Consider the following 27,457-nt stretch of genomic DNA (forward strand, 5'->3'; position numbering starts at 1 on the left):
TCAAAGTTCACCTAGCCTGGCACAAGTTTAAACTACAATAAACTATTTTTATTTTACCAGGTAAGGCCCACTGAGCTGTATAGCTCTTTTTCAGAAGCGACCGGGCCACAAATGATTGCTCAACGAAGTCGTTTATCACGTGGGAATTTATCGCGGCCAAATACTCTAAACGCGTGTTTCTAAATGCGGAGGGGAAAAACTGGAGGACCTGGAATAAAATCCACGTGATCACGGAGAGAACATGCAAACTCCATGTATACAGGCGTCTAGGTTGGTATCGAACCCACTACCTCCTGTACACCAGGAAAGTTAGTTAACATCTCGCCACCGTGGCGACGTGATGACGTCGCCGCTACGTAGTGGCGAATGGCGGCTGTTGTTGTTGTTGTTGTCTGTTCACTTGTGTCTGTGCTGTGTGTGCGCGTACTCAAAGAGGCTGCCCCTCCGTACGATTTGTACGCTCCCGGCGGCGGTTGCACAAATCCCCGCTCAGCCAGCGCGAACCATGAATGCGCTTTCGAGGCGGAAAACTTCGACGCTCTCTCGGGGCTATTGTGTGACCATGGCTGAGCGTGGAGACACTGGTGGGATCAGTTGTCTAGGGACACATTTGTGTGCGTGCGTACGTGCGTGTGTTTGTGAGGTAATGATTAATAATAATGCAACTATTTCCTTTGTTCATCAAAGAAAGCCCCACTGAGTGTTTTACAAAGTTTTCTCGGAAGGGTTCAGCTTTTGGAAGTTCGGCCAATTTTAACGATGAGAGCTTGGCAAGTGGGAGTGGATTCCTCTGTTGTGATAAATTATAGTTGTTTGTGCCATTTGTTTTCATGCCATTTCTCAATTCCTTTAATTACCGAGGGGTTTCCATTGTTTGGTAGCTGCTATAGAGAGTATTTGACCCTTATATATCATTAATGCACAGCGTTGTGGGTTGCAATTAGCATGAATGATTAGATATACATTTTTATTATTACTCGTACAAATTTCTAATGCTGTAAGCTCTGCAGATATAGATTAAATCCGTCGCTGCACTGTAATCTCCTTGCAGCCTCAGACGCCAAGCCTACAACAGTTGGAATTTCGTGCCACACTTGACCCTTTCCTATTCCTATGGCGAACGTGTACGCTGACGTACGTGTAAGTCATAGGTTTTTAAAAGGCCATGCCAGAGGGCATGTGGCACAGTTTGGCACCAGCAGTGTACGGGACACCCAACCTGCAACTTGCAGACGTCTCAGAACGGCAAAGGGTTAATAGACACAACCGTGTTTAGCCCCTAATATGTAATGACATCGGGCGCATTTGAGGGTGATTTGTGAATATGCATGCGTAAAGGTAACAGGTAACACAATGGTTCATGATTCATAGCACTATGGGTCTCTTATCCTTGTGTGTTCAGAACCCGGCCATGGGTGACACCATGAGCCAGTGTTATCTGGACTTGTTGTGGGTCTCTCATCTGTAAAACTCCGCCTGAAAGGAGCCCCTGGTGCGGTGTTTAAACATGCGGAGACAAAGGTGGTCTAGCATGGTACTCCGTGTACCAGCTTGTGATAGGTGCCCACTGTCAGCACTTACCCCAACAATATCTAAGGCTGTGCCAGAAGGCGAGACCACCCAAGGAGCAGAGTTTGTTGAATGGTTGCCTCATCAGATAGTTTTTTGCTTGATAACTGAAACGTGAGACACGAGCGTGAATGTGGAGCGAAACAAAATCGGAATCTTTATTCTCGAGAAATCCGATGAGCTATGAAGCTCTTTGCCGGAGACGTCCAGTCGGAAAGAGAACCAGGCTGATGGTGGTGGTTGCAGGACGGCATGGGCTAAGCCCTCCGTAGGTGATCTCGAAGCAATGGTTCCTCACTCCACACCCCCCTTAAGCCTCCCCTTCCTCGCGGACTCTCGTGCGCGTCCCCCGCTGAGCGAGCGTTTCGGAATTTAGACCTCCTCCATTTGGCGCCTCTCTTGGGACGAGGTTCTGCAGAGGCTCCTATATCGGCAGCGCTTGGGGCAGTGGCGCTCACGGAAGCCGTCGAACTTGGCAGTCCAAATTCACCCCCCCACCCATGCCCCCCCCCCCACCACCTCCCGCCCTGACAAGGAGGTTGACCTTCAAAGGAGCAGCGTTATGCAGCAGCCGCTGGGTTTGCCCTGAGAAATAGAATAAGTGAAAATGCCTATGCGAGTGGTGCGGTGAGATGCGGTCCCGTATACGATGCCTTGGTGTACATTTGGAATGCCACATTGTATTGAATAACATGTTCGGGAAAAATGAAAGCATTATTCAATGATGCATAATGGATCGTAGATTTTGCAGCGCACCCCAATGTGCAGCAATCCTAGGAAGTACAGTATGGAGCAATATGAAATCTGATGGGTAGCTGTCAGGGAAATATGCGTTTTCATATTTGCAAATTCTTCCTTTTTTTGCCCTGGCTTGGGTCTCGGAATTTTGGATAACGCTCCGGTAAATTTTTGGCCGGTTTTCATAGCACAGGTCTCTAACATCAACTCAACTTTGTACACTCCGTTTTAGACGGAGCAAATGCACTATTACTTTTTAAGCATTGGTTGGGAAGCGCTAATGAATGACTGTTATGTGAGTGGTCAGTGATGTAATTGCGTTTCAGATTGTAGTAATTTGCACTTGCCAGGCGCTTTTCACGAGGTCTCAAGGCGTCGTGCGTGAACGGGACAAGGGTAATAAAGAGAGAGAGAGCCGGGTGGCAAAATAAGAGCCGGAGAGGACCAAAGCCGATTAGAAGAAAGTTCTAAATCAGGACTTGAAGGGTGTGTTTTAAAATTGTCTTTAAAGAAAAAAAAATTCTCATTTAGGGTTTATACATTCAGAATTGTGATGTAATTTTATTGGTTAAATAAAATATATGTATATCTTTATTTTCATTCACAGCATCCTAAGCACTTTTATTGCAGCAACAAAAATGAAGGACGCGCTGATGTATATCATGGCCTTGGGTGGGTGGGGTACATTTATTATTTGTTAAATCAATGTTACAATTTGCCCCAACCCTTCTGCTGTGAATGAACAAAACATTTTATTGGAGCAAAATAAAGGCGACAGTGTGAAAAAACACCACGTTAGCCTACAAGGACACACTAATTAAAGCAAGTGGCGGCGCAATGGATTTACTAATTGCCGTTGTGTTTGCTCTTCTCCAATCTCGCAAGTCACAACCGCCCGCGCACTGATATCCCCCAGTAGCCCCAGACGCTACGGAGACACTTAACGCCAGGCGATTGCGCGCGCTGTTTACGGGAAACTGAACCACCGACCTCCCGAGCAAAATGCAGCGGCTGGGTGGGGGGGGGAATCCGTGTTGCCATCCCCGGTGGGGCCTGCTAGGAGAGAGATGACAGGACGTGGGGCCAGTGGTAATTAAAGCACGCGATCGATTTCCACCAACCGCTGGCGGCGGGGCAGGTACGCCGCCAACGCCGCTGCCGCAAATTTACGACGGAGCAATGACTTGTGACTAATTTGCGGAGCCTTGCGCGGCGTGTGCGCGCGCGTCTGCGTGCAAATCCATAACCCACGAAGCTGTGTCGAGCAGAGAAAATGCGTAATAATATACGGATAACAGATGTGCCTGCTCCGGCACCGCTGGACAGAGGCTAATTTAAAACACGCGTTGCACGCCCCGGCTGCCTCCTTAGCCGCTTGTGCGCACAGACAGAGAGAGAGAGCAAGAGTGAGGTGAGCGAGCGAGCGAGTGAAGAGGACTGTCACGGTACTGCGCAAAGTTTAAATGCGTGTGTGGCAGACAGCGTAAACGGGTCGCTAGCGTCTGCACGCGGGCCTTGCTACCGTGAGTTTGCTCTCTTCTGGCTTTGCAAATGCAATGAATTGGAAGCATCAGCAGCACGTTGTGCACGATAACAGTGGTGGTGATGATGATAACAATAATGATTGCAGACAGTGGAGCACTGCTGCTCAGAAGTTTGTAGATTCAGAGGCATATCTAAAGTGGATGGAAGGAAATATATATATACAGGGTGTCCAGATAAGTATTATCTGCTATTATTGAATTATAATGACATTTCATTGTGGAGTGGCTGTACTACAAACCTGCCAACCTTTAGTTAAATTTCAAATTTATTTAATCCAAAATGATGAAAAATAACAGGTGTTAAGATATTCTTTGGGTCTTTCGGTAAATCACGTAGATAGGTTCAAAGAAAATAACCTATCTACGTGCCTTTACCGAAAGACCCAAAGAATAGGAATTCCTGCAGTCACGAAAGCTTTAAGTCAAGATGTAGGTGTTAAGATGTTTAAAGACCAAATAGATACCTTTTGCAAGGCATCAAGTCCGCATTAACCAAACGTTACTTGTGGCAAAACATGCAAACAAACACGCTCTGATAATGCAGTATATCCATTCTCTTTGGTTCTTTCGGTAAAGGCACGTAGGTAGAAAAATTAATAGATCACGACGTTTCAATCGCAACACAAGCAACCGTCATCAGGTGTGAAACAAACACAGCAGGAGGACTGCTGACGTAGGAGTATATGCATTGTCTTTTAAATTGATTGGCCTACACCAGAGAGACAGCCTTCTTTATGGCCTTGTCTCGCCAGTGTGAGACCAGAGAACGCCAAAAGGCAGGGGGGTCTTCTTATAAGTCCCCTCCTGCTTCGGTCCACCCAGCAGTGCAAGCGACTCCACCACAGCGAGTCCACCGGTTGGTCGCCTGCGGTGGGGGCAAAGGGTGGTTCCTCACCTCTTCCAGGAAGTCTGGCCAGCGTGCAAGAGTAGGCCTAATACCCTCTCGAGGGTGGAGACCCTTCCGTCAGCAGTGGCGTGAGCGAGCAATTGCAGGGCTGTACCTTCACCCGGAATCCCAAACACGGGGATGAAACTCATGATTTGCTCTCGTCTGTCCCCCCTCCAATCTGCCCTCTCACCCCCCCCCCCAGCCTCGCTGCCCTTCCTCGTGCTCGAGATCAACGTGGTGGACCCGTTCCAGCGAGGATTCTTCTGCGGTGATGAGACCATCGACTACCCCTACGAGAAGAGCGAGACCGTGTCCGACGGACTCCTGATTGCCGGCGGATTTCTCATCGCCCTGGCCACCGTGAGGACATACCTACACCAACCACGGGGCACAAAGACAAAGACACAGATCCCCCGTATAGCCTTAACAGATTGTTGGGGCAAGTGCTGTTAGTGAGCACCTAATGAAGGCCAGCATGGCACACGAGGGGGTGGGTGACCCGCACCAAACCTGGCCGCCTTTGTATCCCCAGTGGCGATGTTTAGACACAGCACCAGCTACACGTTTGAGGTTGAGTCGACCTCGGGGAGGCCCAGGACCAGTCCAAATAATCGTCACTGGTTTTGGCTGTGAGCGGGAATCGAACTTTGGTGCTCCAGGTTCGGAGCGTAGCATGCTAACCGCTATACTACCGCTCCCCACGCGGCACACACATGCACACACGCATGCACACGCTCGTGTGTGTGCACGTGTGCGCACACACATGCACACGTGCGTGCGCACGTACACACGCTGTATCTTAGCATGATACACCCCCACCTGCACATAGCACACACCTGCACAGTCTGTATCGGCACCAGGTGTGCTATTGCATAGCAGGATCGCGAGAGATGGCAGTGGCTTGGGGAGGTATTCATCCAGCAGTTATCATTGCCACATGTCCTGGTTTCGACAGTGAACTCAATTTAGATCGTCCTCTGGGAACTCTTCAAGCCCTGCCAGGATATGATAAAAATCCCACTTTTGTTATATCCCGACAGCTTTTTTTTACAGATGTTTGTTGTCCTTACCGTGCACCTCTGATAAGCACAGTTGGCTAGGTACGGTGCGAAAGACATTCAACATACATACAACACACCGCACCAGACAATGCATTTATACATACAACACTCCCTTCCTTCGGTATTGTGAGATATTCTTCTTCCCATTATATGTAGTGGGTTTTTTTTTTCACAGCGACGGCAACTCTTATGTTCAAACCTGACTAGCGCAGAACACCCGTGGAGAGTGTGGTCACAACCTGCATGCTCCCACGTTTAAGCTCCTCACCTTCAACAACCTTTTATATTACCAGCATGGTAAAGTATGGTTAAATACCCACCACAATCTGCATGACATGGGGAGCACCTCGTCCTGCATTGGAACATTACATATTACATTCCAGGGGCAGTCGTGGTTCAGTGGTTAGAGTATTGCACGATAAAGTCAGAGACCTGAGTTTAATTCACAGCCACGACTAACTCTACTTTTGTATGTATGTTGAATTTCTTTCGCACCGTATGAAGCCAACCGTGCTAATCAGAGGTGTTGGGCGAAGGACAACAACCTTAATACAAAAGGCCGTTTTTAAAGAAATGAGACAATCTCGATGATTTTAAAGTGCATAGCTCCCAGTGCCTTCCTAATATCGGAAGGAAGAGCATTCCAGACGGCCGCAAAAGCACATGTGGAAGCGCGCAATGCGGTGACCATCCTTGGTTACTGGTTAGCCAAAAGCCATCCGATCGCTAGCCAATAGTCGTGATATCTGAACTATTCATGGGCCCGTTCCACTTCACCAAACCCACGCTTACCAGCATGGTAAGGAATGGGTCAAATAACCACCATGACCTTCATTGCATTGGGTGGCTTCCAGCAGTGGATTGACAATGGGCTCTAAATGATGATGATTGTTGTTATTATATCAATGTGCACTGCACATGCCACGTCTCTACCCCATATACTCTTGGCTGCGTGACGCATTTTTCAAGAGTGATGGTTCTTGAGTGACAATGTCATGACATAGAGAGAGAGAAACCCACACCAGTTGCCTCTACAAATATAGACACCGCCGATAATAAAACGCTTTGTGTTTATGTCCTAACATGCACGGTGCAGTGGTAATATTATTGTACGTGGTAATATAATCGCCACACAGCAGTCCTCACTGTCAGTCTGCTGCTGGGCGACAGGCTTTGCGTGCCGTGCGGGTCGTGGGGGGTTACTTGACCATACTTCACCACGCCGGTCAGTGCGGGTTGGTGACATGACAAGGCAAGACCGGTTCTCACATCGCTTGGTACTGACGTCAGCCGTGGTTGGGAATCGTGCTCGGGTAGGCGGGCTCGTCGAGCAACGTGCCAAACGCGAAATATTTCGTGAGAGTAATTTAATAATACACGCATTGTTTCCTTGCCTCTGCACATATCATTTAGCATTCATCCCAGGATTCCCTTGCGAGAGAGATGTTATTGTCCCAGTGGGCACACACCTGGTTAAATAAAGGCGACTAAATTAAATTACTGTGAATGGAATTACACGGCGGAGTTTAACAGCCCGGCGCTTATCATTTAATTAACGTGTTTTCTTCGTCTTGTTGGCTCGACAACCCCCAGTGTTATGAGCACGCATGCCTAGGCCAAGAACTTTGTTCAATAATTTCCTTCTCTTGTTTTCTCTCTTGCCCTCCCTCCCTCGCTCCCTCCCCCCCTCCCCTCCTCTCCCATCGCTCGCCCGCCTCCGCAGTTCTCATTCCACGTGCCGTGCGTGCCCAGTTGACATTATCGCGAGGAGGAATACTGCCTGCGCTCATAATGCGAACCCCACTTTTCAATTGCAGCTGCGTGCCAAACCCGGTGCGTTGAATTTGAGAGAAAATTTTCCGAAAAAAAAAAATTCGGCCAAAACAAAAACTCTGCGTTGGATCGCACGCGTGATGACTTCATGCCTCGCGCGTCCGGGGAAAGTTCAGCCGCTCGCTCGGGGCCAAGACTCTGAACCGTCATAACCCTGCGCACTCCCTGGTTGGCGGTGGTGGCGGCGGCAACTGCGTTTGACAGCGCAGGAGCCCACCCGGTCCACCCCCCCCCCCCCCACATTATGTGCATTTGCAAAATACCGGGGGGTGGCAGGTGGGGGGGACGTCCCGCGATAGCAGCCAGGAGCTACCCGCAAGTTGCCAGTTAAAATTCGGGAGCACCCAAGGATCTCCTAAAATGCATTTTATAATTTATAATTGTTTTCTGCTGACGTGTTTAAGCCTCTGCCAATTGAGCAACAACAACAAACAAGCAAATAGCCTGATTGCACATTCGTTTATTTGAAAGCTGATATCATTTCCTGGGTAAATATTTGCGAGACACTCCTTGTTCACCAAAGCCCCATCTCCTCCCTCCTCCTCCTCCCTCCTCCCCATACTTAATTTACACGCGCGGCCTCCACTGCCCAGCAATGCGCCCGGCGCGCGCTCAATATAGGATGTGAGTAATGGCCCTCGATAGGCGAGATAAGCCCCCCTTAAACAATGGAGCCGCGGGCCCAGCGGCAAACCTTGGTTCGTCATCCCGCCACCACTTGCCGGGCAAAAGCAGTGAGCTGCCATGTAACGACAGGTCCAGTGTGCAACAGGGCATTAGGTGGGAGGGGGTGGGGGGATCCCTGCTCGGAAGGTTTTAATTTCAAACCAACAATGTGAATAGTGTGCAATTGTCATTTGTTCTCATCTGCGCTGCGTTCAATCGTACGATACTTGAAGGTCAAGACGGCCCCCTCCGTCTTTCTGCTCTGGCACTGCTCAACTTTGGCATTTCTTTCCAGCGTCCCGTTTGGCCAAGTTCTTATAAACTCTGCTCAGTTCAATGAACGTATTCACTTTTCTACTACATTTGGCGTTTTGAGCGTTTTCGGCCTGCGCTCAGCAACCAGGATAACAATTTTTTTTTTTCAAGTGGGAAGAGAGAATTAAATGTTGCGGGACTTATAAGAGAGAATTGTATGGATGCATCTCGCCGGTGTGGAAGTTGCCTGCCTGACTCACAATAGGAAGATTGCGATTGATCTTTCACGGTCGCGGGTTTGAGTTTATTTGATTTGTTACACGGATCATCCCGTTGAGCCAGATGCCCGGCTATTTTACACGGGAGATCCGTGGTGCGTGAGCACACCAGCAGCAAGAATAACAACGCGAGTATTGCGGGGAACGAGTTACAGGGTACTTAAGGTGTATTGCAGAACCAACAAACGGGGGGTTTTAACGGTCGTAAATGAAACACACGCGAATCGAAACAAACTGTGCAAATATAATATAAGAGCATGACGTGCCAGACAAAAGGTTAGTTGCAGAGGCAAATAGGCTCTAAAGTTTAGTCTAACAGGGGCATATATGCACGCGCATTTACAAGGCATGGGGCAAACGTAATGTGGGAGCAATAGGCACTGTAAAAATATAGGTACAGGTGCAAATACGATGTGTGTTTTGGTTTAATGTGACCATCGAGAGCAGGGTAGTGAAGTGAGGGAACCAAGGTGGTCGTCCCACAGGGGCGATGAACTGGGAAGTCGGCAGTGGTGTCTACACGGAGAGACTGAGCAAATGCACAAGGTGGTCCAGTGGCTTAGAGGGCGAAGCTAGCACCCCTGAAAACCTGGGGTTCGAATCCATGTTACAGCTATCCGTGATTAAATCTGGTTCCCGGCAAGTATAGTGAGTTTTATGGTCTCAGTCCTGCCATTAAAAATGCACAAAAAGCCTCAGCGTTTAATTTAGTTTTTGCACTTAATTTGGCTGAAACTTTTGCTCTGAAAATGATCAATTTTACTCGCATGGGACAATATCATAGTAGAGTGTATAGGGAAGTGGGTAAAGGATGAAATAAGAATAGGCACTCGGACTTTTGTTGGGGAAAAATCCTGAGAAAAATATTGTCGGCCGCTCTTCCCATAGGGTGCACTACTTTGTGAGATTTCCAAATGGATTATATCAGCACCATGACGTCACACTGATAGCACAATTGTAATAGACCGGGGGAAATTTATAAAAAGCAGCTTTAATATGAAGAGACTTTCCTCCACAGTGCCCTTGGACTTTTGATTGTATTCATCTGAGCGCATATTTGTGGTCGGATGCAGTGCATCTTTCGTTTTGTTATTTGTTTGGAGGGGGGCGTTTTGATGTCGTACCCCCTCTTCCCCCTTCCCACCCTTCCCAACTCACCAACCTTGGTCCACTTTGATCCAGCCGCTGTTAACTCGGTCCAGGGAGGGGGGGGGTGGTGGGGGGGGTTACGGGGGGACCCTTGTCGATGCACTGAATCATCTGCTGGTACCCAAAGCTCTTACCGATACGCCGACACGTGCTGGTATGGCCAGGTGGCCCTGCATGCAATTATCACTACATTTCACGAGTGAACAAAGGGGGGGGCGGCTAAACTAGAGACACGTGAAAATGTCATATTTTTGTCCGCCCCCCAACTTCCCTCTTTAACCCCCCCCCCTGCCCGCCCGCTTCGCACCTGCGCACGTACCACGCAACACGCGATAACGCACTCTCAAAACCTGGGGCCCGGGTAAGAGAGGGCCACCTCCCCGCACGGAGTGGAGCCGTGCTAGCAGATGGAACTCGCGGCCCGCTGTCGGCAGGAAAAGACAAACATTGGTGTAACGTCAAAGAAGCGGGGCCCTGGTGGGTAACTTTATCGCAACGTTTGCGTATCGCCGTGGGCTTTAACGCGAGCGGCGAGTGACGCGATCATCCGACCATTTATTTTATGAAACGTCAACCATCAATATGTGTAAATGCACGATACCGGGCGTGGAATTATTAATTCGCAATAGTTCAAAATTGGTGCTCAAAGTGCGATGTTTCACTCCGAAGGCCAACTTTTGAGTTTTGGTTACAGACGTTGGTTTGTTTCGGGCTCTCGTTATCAACACTTTTTTTGTCGGCCGGCGTCTTCTATGCGCGGCTGTGCCCTCTCACCCAGAGAAAACTGTCCCGGTGTTTTTTTTTTTAAGCCCCCCCAGCAAAAAACAAATGGCTTCACCAATGCTATGTTGGTTCAAGTAAATGCTTGGTTACTGATGCCGTCAGCCCCAGTGCTTCTCTCTTCACGGTGTGCTCCAGCTATTTGACCCCTAGCTCGCGGTCAAACTTGTCATGTCCACCAATATGCACGGAGTGTGACGTTGCCTGTTCCGTGAACTCAGACCATGGATGACAGGTTAATTAGAAATAATGGAGAGATTCTTAGTTGTTCTCTGTCATTGAGAGGGAATAAATATATTGATGTTGCAGCTGAAATGAGAGAAAACCATCGTCAGGAAATATAATTATCATGGAGAATATTGTTTGTATTATTATTATTTATGATGTAATATTTTGCTCCTTCACGTCAGCCGCTGACATGCTGCTGGGAACTGGGAGCCTTGGTTTAGGCGTATCGGTCATTGGGGGGGGGTGAGTTATTTGTTTGACCATACTTCACCGTGCTGGTCAGTGCGGCTTGGTACAGGAGGGGCATGATGTTCCAGATATAGAAACTTTCCGATGGGAGCGGAGGGGAGGGGCCAGCGGAGGGGCGAGGTCCTGAGATTTAAATCTTTTACTTAGGGCCCTATATTAATGAAAAAAGCCATCAATGCATTTTCTCTGGTAATTATGAATACGGTGCCAATTTCCAGGGTCTCGGGGCATTACCCCAATTGCGACTGCCCCCCTGCCCCTCCAAGATCTCCCACCAATGGGTGCTGCCGCTATCATCCAGTCTAGCAGTCGAGCTCTGCCAGCCCACAAGGCTCTCAAACGAGCTTGACATCTTCAGCAATTGACTGGAGAAGGATATGCAGTTGAATGTCAAGACATCTCTCTCGGTGACATTAAAACAGCTCCGTTATAATGATTTGTCCATCAGCCTGTTACCCCAACCCCAGAGTTGCCAAACAGCCACAGACAGAGATGGTAATCTCAAACACCCTGCGCGATGTGACTGCTCAGGGACAAACTTTTACGCACGAGTGTGCTTGGATCGTAGGCAACGTCGGGTTTCGCTATAATAGAAGCAGCCTGCTTTCACCTGGAATAAAGAACATAACGAAAGCCATCATTGCTTTCATTGTCTGCAAATGCAAAAAAAGGTCATCAAGTGACAAAAGACTCGCGCACACAATCTAACTACAGCCTCATAACTCTCTTGAAGCCCTGTGCTAGTTTTTTTTTTGCCGGCATAACATAACAACGCTTCAAAGCTCTGCGCCCGCATCATAACCATGAGTTTCGCTTTGATGAATGGAGGCCCGCTCTAGTCTGACAATCAATTATGTGGCCCAGTGCATGTCGACTGTGAGCTATGCCCCACATATATGTTCGTGGATATGTATACGTACGTGCGAGAGAGGGGCGGGGGGAGGGGGGCATTTCAAAGCCCAAAGTGAAGCTAAGTATTGCTCCGTGTATGGAGACATACGTTCTGCGTCTCGCACGCCCCGATCGGCTCCCGGTATCTATTACTTAGAGGGGACAATGAATTGTGTTGCTCCCTTTGGGGCCCCCGTGGGTGTGTGGGGGTGGCAGTAGAAGGGGGTTAAGAAGAGGGGTGCGGGCGAGGGATAGGGGCGGGGGTGGGGGGGGGAGGGTAAAATGGGCTTCAAAGGGGACGTGGTCCCGTGGCATCTGGATTCAATAATGCGGCTGAACACGTGCCTCCTCCCCCCGCTGCCTCACTCCGTCCCGTACTCAGCGCTGCCAATCCCACAGAGCGGAGGAACGGAGATGGTGGGAAGAGGGGGGAGGCATCAAAACAAAACACAGATAAGCGGGGGGGGGGCACGGTGAACGAGGGGGGGGCACGGCGGACGAGGGGGGGGGCACGAGATGCAGAGACAAATGGAGATGAGAAAGCAGTCGCCGCAGAGCAAACAAGACGCGCCACGATAATGTTTGTTGTTGAATGGCGATGACCTCGCTTTGTTTTTCAACAAACAACAAAAACTTTGTCACGTTTCTACTTTTTCTCTCTCTCATTGCACTCGTTGCGCACTTGTGCGCTCGCACATTTCTCTTCCTCTTGAGCGCGTCGGTTGATTCGGTGCGCCGTGTACCCCGCGTGTGAAGGCGGCGGCGCGTGGCGTTTTACGAGTGCGGGTCATTTAAATGATGCTACTTTACGTTTTTTATATATATGTAAAAATCGATAGTTTTGGCAGACTTTTACTCGCTGCAGCTGTGACAAGCATACTCGCTTTTTCGCTTTGTTGCACGCGTTGCGCGTGCACATATCACCGCCGGTGTACGTGGGCAAATGCAAATTAATTAAATCTCAACGCGATTTGCTCCGTGACTCATCTCGGTACCCCGAGCCTAATCCGCGCCAAGGTCACGCGCAAGGGCTGTGATTTGCATTTACAAGATGCATCTATTCTCGTTAGCAAGATTATTATGTCATTTTGGGGGGGCCACTTATATGTGCGTGTGCTCGGGTGTCAAATTGAAAGCATGTGTCCACGTAAATTGTGTGCGAGTGTGTGTGAGAAAGTAGTAAATGGGCGCGCGTTAGAAAGCACATGGTGAACAGACGCGTCGTGTTTGCGCTGCATAGCTCCGTGCAATGAGGCCCTATATCACTCTGAGCTGCGGACACATTGAACACAAAGACAATAATCCCCCCACCCCCCTCTACCGCCAATAGCCGTTATAGACTGGTGGGGCAAGGGCTGTTAGTGAACAGCTATGAAAGGCCAACACGGTGCTGAACGGGGGTGTTGTGGCTCACGTCCCTTTGTCATTGCAGCAGTGGAATAACAAAGATGAATGTCAATAACATAAAATGATTAACGTTCCTACACACACACACACTCGCAAACACAGTCGCTGGGCTCTGCTCGTATGAGCGCAGCGAGGAAGGTCGGCGAGCTTGAGAACTAATGCACGCACGCAAGAGCAACGTGCGTCACGCTTGACCCGGCCTTGAGTCAGGATTCCATCTTAAAAACGTCATTGCTGTGGCCCGAGCACCATGGTCCTTGCTGAGCGCCGCATGTTGCATAGAGGCACGGCTCAGCGCGGTTTCTCCCTGGTGAGCCCTTGCCCAGGGACACGGCTCAGCGCGGTCTCTCCCTGGTGAGCCCTTGCCCAGGAACACGGCTCAGCGAAGTCTCTCCCTGGTGAGCCCTTGCCCAGAGACACGGCTCAGCGAAGTCTCTCCCTGGTGAGCCCTTGCCCAGGGACACGGCTCAGTGAAGTCTCTCCCTGGTGAGCCCTTGCCCAGAGACACGGCTCAGCGCGGTCTCTCCCTGGTGAGCCCTTGCCCAGGGACACGGCTCAGCGCGGTCTCTCCCTGGTGAGCCCTTGCCCAGGGACACAGCTCAGCGCGGTCTCTCCCTGGTGAGCCCTTGCCCAGGGACACGGCTCAGTGCGGTCTCTCCCTGGTGAGCCCTTGCACAGGGACACGGCTCAGTGCGGTCTCTCCCTGGTGAGCCCTTGCCCAGGGACACGGCTCAGCGCGGTCTCTCCCTGGTGAGCCCTTGCCCAGGGACACAGCTCAGCGCGGTCTCTCCCTGGTGAGCCCTTGCCCAGGGACACGGCTCAGTGCGGTCTCTCCCTGGTGAGCCCTTGCACAGGGACACGGCTCAGTGCGGTCTCTCCCTGGTGAGCCCTTGCCCAGGGACACAGCTCAGTGCGGTCTCTCCCTGGTGAGCCCTTGCCCAGGGACACGGCTCAGTGCGGTCTCTCCCTGGTGAGCCCTTGCACAGGGACACGGCTCGGCGCGGTCTCTCCCTGGTGAGCCCTTGCCCAGGGACACGGCTCAGCGTGGTCTCTCCCTGGTGAGCCCTTGCCCGGAGACACGGCTCAGCGCGGTCTCTCCCTGGTGAGCCCTTATCCAGGGACACGGCTGAGCGCGGTCTCTCCCTGGTGAGCCCTTGCCCAGAGACACGGCTCAGCGCGGTCTCTCCCTGGTGAGCCCTTGCCCAGGGGCACGGCTCAGCGAAGTGTCTCCCTGGTTAGCCCTTGCCCAGGGGCACGCTCCCCACGCTGTGGTCCTGACCTTGGCTTATCTGCTGCAAGACGGCAACCGCTGGGTAATGCCAGGCTGACGAGCGTTTTATCATTTTGGAGAAAAATGTAAACTCGAGTGCGCGCGCGCGTGTGTGTGCGTGCATGGTGCGCTTCAGATAAATGCTGTCTTTGGAGCAGGAGCTCCTTAGCGGGAACGTTCATACCGTTGACCGCTCCCCGTGTCCACTCCGGATTCTTGCACCTCCTTAAAGAAGACAGAACCCAAAAAAAACAAATACTGCCACTGTTATCTTGTAGATAGCCACCTAGCCGTTGTGTCTCTGGGTGCCTGACACGACTTGAAATATCAGCAAGGAAAGGAGGAAACTCTACATTTACGCTCAAGCATTCCATTGTAGCACCGCAGTGACATGAGTGCATTGACTTTATCAAAACCTATGCAAGTGACGGCACAGTCACATCATTGCAGCTCTATAATGGCGCACTTGACTCTCTATTGGGGCACTTTTCCCACGAATGCAACTCCAAGCTGATGCCAGACAGCCCGAGACACGCATCCTAGATACGTGTCTGCAAGATATGAGCTGCTTTCTTTGTTGGATCGCCTCCTTACCTCAGCTTTTTGCGTTGAACAAGGCCCCACAGTTTAGAAGGCGGACACTTTCCAATAACATCTGGTAACCCAGCAGAGTTTGCTTAACAAGCTTAACTCTGGCTGATGAGACCCAGGAGGTCGAAGCCGGTCTACGGTTTTCTTGCTTAAAGAAATTCCGCCGTTCAACATGAGTCTGGAAGGCCGATAGACTAAGACATATTTGTATTCGTATGTGGAGACACGGAACAACAAGAGTTTCTTGATTGCATTTACTGTTGAACCAAAACATCAGTGACCTCGTGCGTATTGTAAAATGGGTAGCTACTCAACTTATACCATTGCACAGCAGCTCTGCTCGTGTACGTATCTGGAGCGATAGTGCTACGGTTAGCGCCCTGCGCTACGAACCCAGCGACCCGAGTTCAATTCCCGCTCACGCCCGACACCAGTGACGATTATCTTAATCGATCCTGGGCTTCCCCTAGGTCGACTCAAATGAGTACCTGGTGTGATGTGTAAACATCGCCACTGGGGAGACAAAGGCGGTATGGCGTGGTGCTGGCCACCCACCCCCTTGTGTGCTGTGCCGGCCTTCATAGGCGCTCACGAACAGCACTTGCCCCAACAATCTGTGAAAAGGCTATCTGGGGATCTTTACATTTAATCTTTTTAACTAAACTTTTTTTGATTTTACTAGGTAAGGTCCCGTTGAGCTATATGGAAATTTTTAGAAGCGAATTCGCCACAAGTGATATCTCAACGAAGTGGCTTATCATGTGGAAATTTACAGCAGCCAGATACTCAGAAGCATGTTTCTAAATGCGGAGGGGAAAAACCAGAGGAACCGGAGAAAAAATCCACGCGACCACGGTGAGCGAGACGACACGCACACTCCAAATATACAGCAGGCGTCAGTTTCAGGATCGAACCCACGAGCTGCATACCAGGCGAGGTTGTGAACATCTCGCCACCGCGGCGCCAGAGGGACAGCTGTTGCAAAGAGAGCGATAGGGGAACACAATGCTCGCCCCCCGTCTCAGATGGAAATACATCCGTGCCCTCTCTACAGTGGCAGATCAAAAGTGGTTTTCTCTCCCTCCCTCCACCCCCCCCTCATATTTAAGCAACCCCTTTACAAATAATGGCGTGCTCCACAACTAATGGGCCGCACGTGTGCATGCGTGCTTGCCCCTCATGAAAGGGCTCCTGCATCAGATGCAGAACGCACGGGGAGTTTTGTGTTTGCACGTGCGCCCCCGCGTTATTCAGCTCCCCCACAGCCAAGGGTTTCCATAATAAGGGCATTAATAGATTGCAGCCCTTTCTTTCCTCGAGCCACCGCTGGATGAAGGTCTCCCCCGTGCCGTGTGGGCCGTGTTGGAGGCGGGAGGGTGCAGGGTGGGGGGGGACAGAGGGTGTTTGACCGTACTTCACCATGCTGCAGGCCGTTGCGGCTTGGTGAAGTGAGGGTGCCCTGGAACTGTTTGGACATCGCTTGCCCGCCGATGTCGGCCGTGGCAAGGCCTCTGGGTCCACGTGCTCGGCGACGCTCCACCATCCCGGTGGGGACGTACGTATGCGCACGGTACTTCGGACTCCTTTCTCGCCCCGTATGTAGCCAACAGTGCTCACTGGAGGTGTGTGGGGCAAGGACGACACACCGAGCGCAAAAAGACGGTTCGCCGAGTGGTCCGTTCGAGTTGAGGCTTGAGAGGGGGGTATCTTGGTGCAGCGTTGGTCGTAAGCATGGCACCACCACTCCCCCCAGGAACTTCCAGGGTTTATGCAGGATATATCAACGCTATATTTAGCAAATGCTCTTTCATGTTTGATGCCCCGTTATACGTGGAATAATATTGCATCTGTGTTAGATTTTATAAACTATTTTGTTCCATTTAAATTCCTTGTTCGGTCAGTTTGAATCTTGTGTTTTGTCGGGATATGTTTATCAAATGCCTTCACGTCTGGCTGAATTGTTCCTACATTTTTGGGTATGTAACCATCGATTATAACTTTGACTTTAAAGTTGTTAAAATGCCTCTCAGTTTTTTTTACTGACCTACTTTTTTTTAAATTTTCATTTTTTGCAGTTTTAAGCCGCACTTTCGACTCTCACTTATAACGGGGTATGGGGATGCCTTCATCCATCAGTGCATTGCTTTTTGCCTTTAGTTTGTTGTTCTCGCCCCGCACTTCCGATTAGCGCAGTTTGCTACGTACGGCGTGAAAGAAGTTCAACGTACATACATACAATACCCATAGAGACGTGTGTTATGAAGTCAGCTCTTTGACTTAACATGGACATTGTAACTTATTTTATCCGATGAAAAATAAACATTTAGACTAAATAGGATCCTACCGCGTTCTAAAGAGAGGACACTCTTACGACTACGGCTACTTTGTGCTTTATTACGATCTTGTCTTTGCACGTCTGCCAATCTTATTAATTCCAGTGAAAGTTAAGTCGTTATGAATTGGCCACGACCGAGCATTGGAAAACGTGCTCTGGTGGGCTGCAGCCACTCTGGTTTGGGATGCCCTGCCGCCTTGCTCCAGCTTCCAAGGAGCCGTGGGTGATTATTAAAGACACGGTCTAATGGCCAGGTGCTCGCGTGCCACCGGTACACATGCACTTGCTAATCATTCACATTTGCCGCCTCTGCCCGCACCCCTGCTCCACACGCCTCCCTCTCTTGCTTGGACCCACACCCTCTTCCTACTCCCTCCGCCCTACGCCTTCCTCCAACTTTCACCTCCTCCGTCTGTAACTTTGCCTCCATTATCCTCCTCCCTCTTGCTCTCATCGTTTCTGCTTCATCCTCACCCTCGTCCTCTCCCCTCTGTCTCTTGCTGCTTTTCATCTCATTGTCTGTACCGCTTCTTCTGCAATTCTCCCTCTCACTTCTCCAACCTCATCCTCCTGCATCCTCCTCCTTCATCCTGCTCCTGGACCTTTTCTCTTCTCTTCATTGGCCTCTTAACTGTCTCCATTTTCACCCTCATCACCCACCTCTCTTCTGTTCCTCCTCCTCCTTATCATCACGATCTTTTCTCCCGTTCCTCCATTTCGTCCACTCACTCATCATGATTCCCCCTCCACCCTCCTCACCTCCGCCAATAATTCTCGTCCTCCACCTGGTCGTCCTCGCCCTCCCCGCGCAGGTGATTGGGGGCGAGCTGTATGCCACCTGTTCTTCCTCCTCCTCCTCCTTATCGTCACCATCTTTTCTTCTGTTCCTCCATCTCGTCCACCCACTCATCATGATTCCCCCTCCACCCTCCTCACCTCCGCCAATAATTCTCATCCTCCACCTGGTCGTCCTCGCCCTCCCCGCGCAGGTGATCGGGGGTGAGCTGTGCGCCGCCTGCTGCCTGGGCCACCGTTGCCCGCCCGTGCTGAAGAGGGGCGGCTCGCTGCCCGGCGCTCTCTACCGCACGCTGGGCGCCTTCCTCTTCGGCTGCGCCGTCAACCAGTCGCTCACGGACGTCGCCAAGTTCTCGGTGGGCCGGCTGCGGCCGCACTTCCTGGACGTGTGCAAGCCCGACCGCGCCCTCTACAACTGCTCCGAGGGCTACATCACGAGGGTCGTGTGCACGGGGGACCCGGCCGTCATCACCGAGGCCAGGTACTGCCATTGAATGTTCAGCAAAAAGTCAAACAGATCGTGCGGGACACGAAGCTTCCGGGTCGCTCGGAGGTCAGAGCACCGAGCTGGCGCTGCCGAGAGGCTGGGTTCAAATCCGAGTTTCAACCGCCGCCGCCACCGACAATTAAACGAGTTCTTAGAAGTGTTCACGATGATGGCGATATCGGCACATTTTCTCCAACAAATGCAATGCAAGAGGTGGCTGGGTGGATTCAAAGGTTAGAACGCTGTTTTCCACTGCCGCTGAAGGCCTGGGTTTGAAGCCGAGTATCAGCCGCTGGAGGTTAATTGCGGGTTTCTCCAGTGTAGGGAGTTCATGGTCTCAGTCTGGTCACCTGATGACTGCACACACACAAAAAGCGAAATTTTTTATTTTGTTCTGCACTTAAATTTGGCTACATAAGTCCAGGTCTGAGAAATACAAATATTGGTTTTATGGTCACATGGCACGCAGAGTCATCACAGATTGTAAGGGAAAGTGCATTCTCTGATCCATGGGACACACTGTTTTGCAACATTTCCTAATGGATTCCACGTTTCATGACAGCGCAATTGGAATCCTTTGGGGGGCGGGAGGGGGGGGATACCAATCAGCGTTGAAATAAAACTTCCCAAATGTTGATTTCTATTATTTAATGTTTATTGGTTAAAGGGACGAGACTGTCAAACTTTCACAATTTCAGCTCCGTTTAATCTCAGGAGGATGCCTGGATTCAACCCAGGATCTCAGAGCTTCTGGCTTCATGCTCTGACACGGCCATCGTGAGCCAAATCACAGTCACTGAACCATCTGAACTGTAGAGGCTCTCTGTTATTAAACTGCGTGTGACACTCATAGAGACGTGTATTTCGAAGCCAGCTCCTTGACTTAATATGTACATTTTCTGCTGTACCATCTGCTTACAATTAAATGTGTTTAAAAATGGTTATTAATGAATAAAGTTAGGGCATGCATACCGCGCTAATGATGTAATCTATTGTTTTTGGTTACAGGAAATCGTTCTTCTCTGGTCATGCCTCCTTCGCAATGTACTCCATGGTGTTCCTTGCTGTGAGTACCACACACGTGCACGCGCACGCACGCACGCACACACAGGCATGCACACGCATGCACGCACACACACACGCACGCACACACACACGCACAGGCACATAAAGATATCACGCTTAGCTTTAAACAGACAAGTGCTGTTAGCGGGCACCTATGAAGGCTGGCACGGCACACGAGGAGGCGGGTGACCAGCACCACGCCCGGCCGCCTTTGTCTCCCGACCGGTTCGGATAACCGTCGCTGGTATTGGCCGTGAGCGGGTAATCTAACTCGGGTGGCCAGGTAGGTGAAGCAGTGAGCTAACCACTTCGCCACCACACATAAGCGTCCACGTAGGCACACTCGCAAAGTGTTACACGCACAGACTGAGACGCACGGATGTGCACACAGATAGAAACACAGACTCCCACAGGGCAGCCAAGGCATATAAAAGCGCTCCCCTTTCACGTCCTATCATAAACTTGTGCAGAACATATAATTTATACTTTCGGAAAGCACTTCGCTTTGTGGGTAGCCAGGTTCCACTGCTCACAGAGTCGAGCATTTACGACACCTGTACGAAGAACGGCAGTAATTTCCCTCGGTTAATTGCGATCTTTTAAATGCAGTAGACGTGTTGCCCTAACAGTATTTCATGTGGCTCCAATGGAGGCTAAGCTACACCGCATAGTAAACAACCAAAAATATAAAAAGCACACGATCTGACATTTTTTTGTTTTTTTTACGAAAGCACATCTTTAGAGGGTTTTCTCATTTACTCAACCACAGCTCCATGAAACAGCACACCGTTCACTGCCTAACGTGGCCATCTATCACATGCGCATTCGAGCTCCCAGCGCCGCCCAGGTGTGGCTATCGGAGGGTGATCGAAGAGCGGCCCACTCCAGAAATGCGTTCGGTCACTTTCGGAGACCGCCACGCTTGCCGCCGGGGAGTTTTTAAAAAAAACCCCGTCATGGATCGCCGAGCTAAGCGGTAAATGGATCTGCCGTGCCGGTTAGGGTTTGGAGGGGCGCTGGGAGGGGGGGGGGGCAAGGTGATCTGGTATAAGAGCGCTTGATACCGGGTTGTTTCGAAAACAAAAAAGTGCGGACTTATTGCAGTATTTTTTTAAGCTTGTGAGGGGACCAGTTAAATTGCTTGGAAATATAACTTCCCATTTTTAAACTGTATTAATGTTGCCCTGGAAAAGGAAATGTCCCCCCCCCATACCTACCCCCTTGAAGGTTTGCATTTGGGGGGGGGGGAAAGCACAGCTGGTATTTTTTGCTGGGTAACTTTTATGATTGCTCTGAAAATTTATGAAACTAAACTGTGTCTCGCAGAAAACCAGGTTCGTAGATCTTGTTTAAAACTATTATACGTCATCCCCCCCCACCATAAAAATAGCAAATGGTATATGTTCAGGCTATGGTGAATAATAATGTTCATTTTCAGCAGTAAAGATGTTTTATTTTAAACATGCCACAATTGTCATATATGCTGCCCTATAATAGAATCGTCAATAATAGTCTTGCGGTTTGGGCCCCGGCACATTATTCTCCAGAGCAGAGGGCTTTAGAAGCTGTTCACCCTGCAACCGTTATGAAGAAATATGATGTTTTTCAGCCACAATCTACGCAACGTGGAGTCGTGCAGATGTTAGTGTGTGAAAATATAAACTCTCGTTACCCAGGCTTTCACAAACTTTTCGTTAATTTTAAAAAAAACTTTTACAAAAAGTCGGGGAAATCGATAGCTCGGCAGTAGAGCTAACGGCCCGCAATTGGAAGGTGTTTAGTACAAATCCTCGTTGGGGAATGACCCAGCCCATCATGCTTTCAGGGTAGATACAATTAATCCCATTTTGTGGGGAAATGAACAGCGGATGGACTTGCCCCCACCATAGGAATATGAAATGTCCACCACTGCCTCAGGGCTGTAAATAGGAGATGAGCACCGTGTCAGTGCTCATTTGAGCGGAGATTCACTCTTCGACTCTTGAATCGGTGTTAATACTTTATGGTGCGCGTGGTTCTGCTCCAACATTGGCCAAAGAGGGCATAACAGGATTGAGTCATTTTCCCTTAAACGGATGACCCTTGAGGTGGGTCCTGCTGTGTGGGAATCACATGAGCAAGAAACCTGCTCCCTCGGGAGCAATTGGAAGAGTCTGGTTGCCCCCCCCCGCCCCCACCCTCCCCTAGCCTCCCCCGGCTCCCATAAAGCTGAGCCCCACCACAGCAGCTCATTGCCACGTTTCACAATCTCCCCTCGACCTTTGACCTACGACCTCGTGGGGTCAAGGCAGGAGGCGGCTCGTGTGTCTTCCTTGGTGGGCGAGTTGAGCGGCTTAGGGGGTGACTGTTCATGTCGGGCGATCGTTACAGCTTCATATGACAAGCTCGGCACCAGCAGTACGTTGCCATCACTGCGATGCTCGTGTTTGACTTTTATTGTCATCATCATCACCATCGTCATCATTGCGATCATAATTTAAATTTCATTCCTAATTATCAACATTGTAATCATCATTCATCATCAGCATTCATCCTGATCATCATGAATGAATATTCATCATTCATCGCTAGTGCCGTCGTTATGAGGCATATCGATTCATTTTTAGGAAGAGGGTTTAATTAAACGTTTGACTCGTCAGTTACTGCACAACTCGCCGGAGTTGCTTGCAATATGACCCAAGGGTCAAGTAAGCCACCTGACCAGCTTCATCATCAATGTTATCACCATCCTCAAAATGCACCTGTGTCCTCCAGCAAAAGGAAAGAGCATCTGCTCAGATCAACAAAACGAGACATTTGTAACAGTTCCTTTGTTTACATGCCAGGCATCCTTGCCGATTCTCTGACGCGCTGCTTCCTGACTCGGGAGAGGATAAGGGATGTGCCCCCTACGATACCAGCAGTGGTTGAAGTACAGATTCTGGCCATTTGTCATTATGCCCAGACCTGGAACAACGTGCGGATGGTGTGCCAGGTCAGGTCACGGTGGGGCATTGTGTGAGAGAGAGAGAGAGAGGAGGGGTGGGTGGATGGTGGGTGGGTGGGTGGGGTTGAGGAGTGTTAGGTCTAGATGATTGAGGATATGTGGCAGAGCTTGTGGTGAGTGGGGGGAACTGGACAAGAGTTTACCCGCAATAACCTCTGATCGAGTCTCTCTCTCTCTTACGGGCGGTAACATTACACAGCAGCCACAACCGTGCACGCTTCAGCAAAACAAAATAAAAAAAACCCAGAAAGAGCCGGCTTCATTTCACGCATGTTAATCAAATTTGTTGTGAATTTTCCTGACACCCCGCTTTGTAGTCGGTTTGATGTAATGCGTCCAAATTGCAGCGTTTTGGGCCCCGGTCGGGTTTCATTTGCGTCAACGAAGCGAAAGATAAAGAGAGGTTAAGCCAGCTGTGCGGCGGCCACGCACATAAACTCCGTACGTTGCCTTGTTGATGAAAAGAAAATCTGCACTGCCGGTGTCCGACCTTCTTATCTCACTTCCAATTTTCGTTGAATTTATCTTGATTCTTTTCTTCTCTCACACGGCTTGCAAAATCAGCAGCACCCCCCCCCCTCCCCCCGGTGACCACTGTGCCACGGCCATTATCCTGGGCAGGCAGCCTCCCCCCGTGCTGCAGCGACGGCTGCGGCGGCAGAATGGTGCAGAATAAAAGAAAATAATTCCAGGCCGCCCTGCCGTTATCAGCCGGCACGAAGGCGAGGCACAAATGACGGCTCCGGAAGTGAGCAACACCCAAATCCCTGTAGACACCCACCCCCCCCCCAGAAGCAGCAGTAGCAATGAGTTTTGGCTGCTGCCAAGTGCCACTGATGTCGAGTAGATTTGCTTTGCTCCTCAAATTACCAAGTCTCCGAGTCCACTGATCGTGGCTGTGTCGATTCTCGACGGGCTGTATTTGTTAAAACGCTGCTGGCCACTTTTCTGTCTACCCCGTCTTGTCGCTGACCACTCCGAATGATCGCTGGAATTGGTTCACTTTCCCTCGATTGTGATGAATAGTGAGTGTCCGGTGAGTGTTGGTTCTATTCAGTGTGAGGACCTGGGAAGTATCATCATTGGACCTCCTTTGCCAGTACCAAAATATAATAATAGGGTTTTTCCCCTTTTTTCTGGCAACAAAACTGAAACCTTTTTACGAGGATTCATGTCTGCATTAACCACAATACCTGCAGTCAAATGCAAACAAAAAACACACGATGATAATATACGCATTGTCCTTGAAACTGATTGGTCCACACAAGTGTTCGATAAATGTAAGGCGAGTGGTGAGTTTCTGGTGAATGTGAGAAGTGAGTATGAGTTGTAAGTGTTTGATGTTAGATGAGCATTCTGTGCATGGTGAGTGAGGGGTTGTTAGTGTCTCAAGTGTTGAGTGTCAAGTGAGTGACTGGTGGTGAGTATCAGGGGAGTGTTCGGTGATTGATGAGTATCTGAAGGGCGTCAGGTGAGTGTCTGGTGAGAGTGAATATATAAGACAGTACCAACTTGGTGACATGATCAACGCTCGTCCGCAAACGATCTGGCTCAGTGACCAGCGGTGCCGAATACTTGACTGGCCATCCACGCTAACGGGGCCATGTGCGTGACATAAAGCCGGCTTTATTTGTGAGTTTCGCTCGCCGTTCTTGCAAAGGTCAGTAATTTCCAGGAGCGGGACGGCGATTTCTTCTTCGCTAGCTCCTGGCGTGCGCTTGCCACCGCTGCTCCTTGAGGAATCCCTCTGCTTGCCAAGGCATTTGGAAGTGGGGACAGCGGGGGGAGGGGAGGGAGCGAGGGAGGGAGGGCTTGAAGGATCCAAAAAGGCTAAATGGCAGCGGCACTGGCAAAATAAAAAAAAACTAAAGGCGAAAGTTTATTTGCGAAGGGGAGTCAAACGGTTTGCAAGTCCCACCTGAGGGTAGTGTCTGTGCCTGTAATTTACTGGGAATGACATTAGTAATGTTCTTTATGTATGTATGTATGTTGAACTTCTTTCGCAACTTGCATTGCCAACTGTGCTCATCGGAGGTGCAGGGGAAGGACAACAAACTAAAAACAAAAAAGCAGCTCTCAGGAAATGAGTTGTAAATCTAGATGATTTAAAAGTGCACAGCTCCAGTGGCTTTCTAATATCGGAAGGAAGAACGTTCCAGACGGCCGCAGAAGCGCATCTGGTCAAGTACCTCGGCGGTAGAGTGAGCGGCCCGCAATCGGAAGATCGTGAATTAAATTGAGAATCAGAATGGAGATGTTTATTTCCTGAGTTATGTAATAATAACTCTTTCAAATCCTGGTTGGGATTGACTCAGCTCTCCATCCCTCCTTGGTCGATAAGATATGTACCAGTTTGTGGGGAATTTAATAGTGGCTGTCCTATGGATAGTCTTGTCCTCGGCATAGGAACGTGTAGTTTCCACCAGTGGCCCAGGGCTGTGAATAGACGGGGCCACTGCCTTGCTGTTAATTTGAGCAGGAAAATCGCTTTTTTACTCCTGCTGCTTCACGCACACAGATGTTGCGTAGTGTTGTGATGTGATAATTAGGACAGGGTTTACAAAGCCAGTGCCACATTAACTTGGGAACTTAAGACATTAATTTTAATCCTATTAAAGGAACTCTTTCTGACCCAAGTAAAAAAAAACTCCTGCGTAATAATTTATGTAACGCTGAGATTTAATGCGGCCAACACTTTTTTTATATTATTATTCATCTTATGAACAACTAAGCGTACTTAACATAGGAGTCCTGAATTCTCACTTGGAAAAAAACAAATGTAAGCTTATTTATTGGTTGAATTTTTATGGCTTCCTTCTTTCACCACCCTCTGTTTTTATGACTTTTGTTACAAAACCTTTTTGGAATGCCATGCTGGTTTTGTTTCCACGGAAATTTGAGAACTAGTCAGATGCTTTAGTCAAGCGAGCACCGTACACAGTTAGTCAGCATTGCTCTGTGACCTAAGCTCTTTCTTCTTAAACGCATTGGAATGAGTGCCCTTTATTTGAATGAAAGCCGCTTGATGAAAGGGGAATGCTGCCACGGTGTAATGGGTAGCACAATTTGGGACCCACCGTCCTGAAGCCATCGGTTTCATCTCGCGGCGCTGCAGCTGAAACGACGGGCAAATCTCCTCCTGCGCTGTGCGGTAAAGTGTGGGTAACTCATCATAAAGGCTTTTGGGTTAGATCGCATGATGATGAATGTGTCGTAACCCTCCACCACCCGACACGGCCAGTAAGGTTTGTCCCGTAAACAAAGCGTGCCAATTAGTCGCTGCTTCATCCTCCCACCGGTGCGGGCCGAGGTAGCAACTGCCACCTCTTACAAGACGTTTGGCCAGCGCAGAATAGTAGGCGACAATGACCTTCTCAGAGGGGCTCTCGAGGAGGCCCTTCTGCCAGCAGTGGCGTAGAACAAGCAATTGCAGTGCTGCATCTTTGCTGTATACCTTTTTTGGTTGAATGCCGTTCATGAAAAAAAAGGTTTTATGGGGGGGGGGGGGGGGTGCGGGGGGGTGGGGAAGCATCGTCTTAAATAAATGTCCTTCCGAATAATGTATCCGACTGAAGAACAGGATTTAGAAAAAAAGTTCAGATTTTGTTTTGAAGTAAATGTAGTTTCAACATGGTAAATAATGTTAAAGCTAAATAAGCTTCATGTAACATGAACCTATTCAGGCCGGAATGGTGCACGAGGGGCTGCTGTGGCCAGCCTGACCGCCTTTAAATCCCCAGTGCTATTATTTTCACATACCACAATAGCTTCTCATTTGAGTCCGAGTTGACCTAGGGGAGGCCCCGGTTGGGTTGGTATACCACTTGTCACTGATGTTTGCCATGACCGGGAAACTCAGGCCACTGGGAACCCCTGTGCACTATCAACTGTGTGTACGTGTGCGTATAAAAATACACAGATCCCCCGTATCGCCTTAACAAACTGTTGGTGCAAGTGCTGTTCGCGAGCACCCATGAAGACCAACAGGGCGCACGAAGGGGGGTGGTGGCTAGCACCACGCCCGTCCACCTTTGTCTTCCTAGTAGCGACGTTTACACACTGCACGAGGTAGTCATTTGAGGCGGAGTCGACCTAGGGGAGGCCCAGGACCAGTTCAGATAATCGCCACTGGTGTTGGCCGTAAGCGCGAAGGGAAACCAGGGTTGCCAGGTCCATAGCGTAGAGCGCCAACCGCTACAACCACAGCTCCCCCACTATGTGTGTGCTTAGCCATATAAACACACACATAGCTGATGAAGAAAATTTAAAGGGGCTTATCCACTGGCGTGGATTGTTGTAAAATGCTTTTGCGATCCCTCTGAGGTATTTTTGTGACGGAATGTTCGTCCTCGGTCCGTTGTTTTCCTGCGGTCGGCAACGTGCTTGTCGCA

General features: G+C 49.8%; 1 protein-coding gene across 1 annotated transcript in view; it reads left to right on the forward strand.

Moving 5' to 3' along the window:
• Positions 1-27,457, forward strand: part of LOC144726687 (phospholipid phosphatase 3-like) — a 65,264-nt gene that overhangs the window by 16,416 nt on the left and 21,391 nt on the right. The window contains exons 2-4 of the mRNA XM_078605478.1: positions 4,943-5,100; positions 18,723-19,009; positions 20,024-20,081. Coding sequence (XP_078461604.1) covers positions 4,943-5,100; positions 18,723-19,009; positions 20,024-20,081 — 503 coding nt within the window. The remainder of the gene's footprint in view (positions 1-4,942; positions 5,101-18,722; positions 19,010-20,023; positions 20,082-27,457) is intronic.

Source organism: Lampetra planeri, chromosome 24 (genome assembly GCF_965212315.1).
Source record: "Lampetra planeri chromosome 24, kcLamPlan1.2.h2, whole genome shotgun sequence".
Classification (NCBI taxonomy): Eukaryota; Metazoa; Chordata; class Hyperoartia; order Petromyzontiformes; family Petromyzontidae; genus Lampetra; species Lampetra planeri.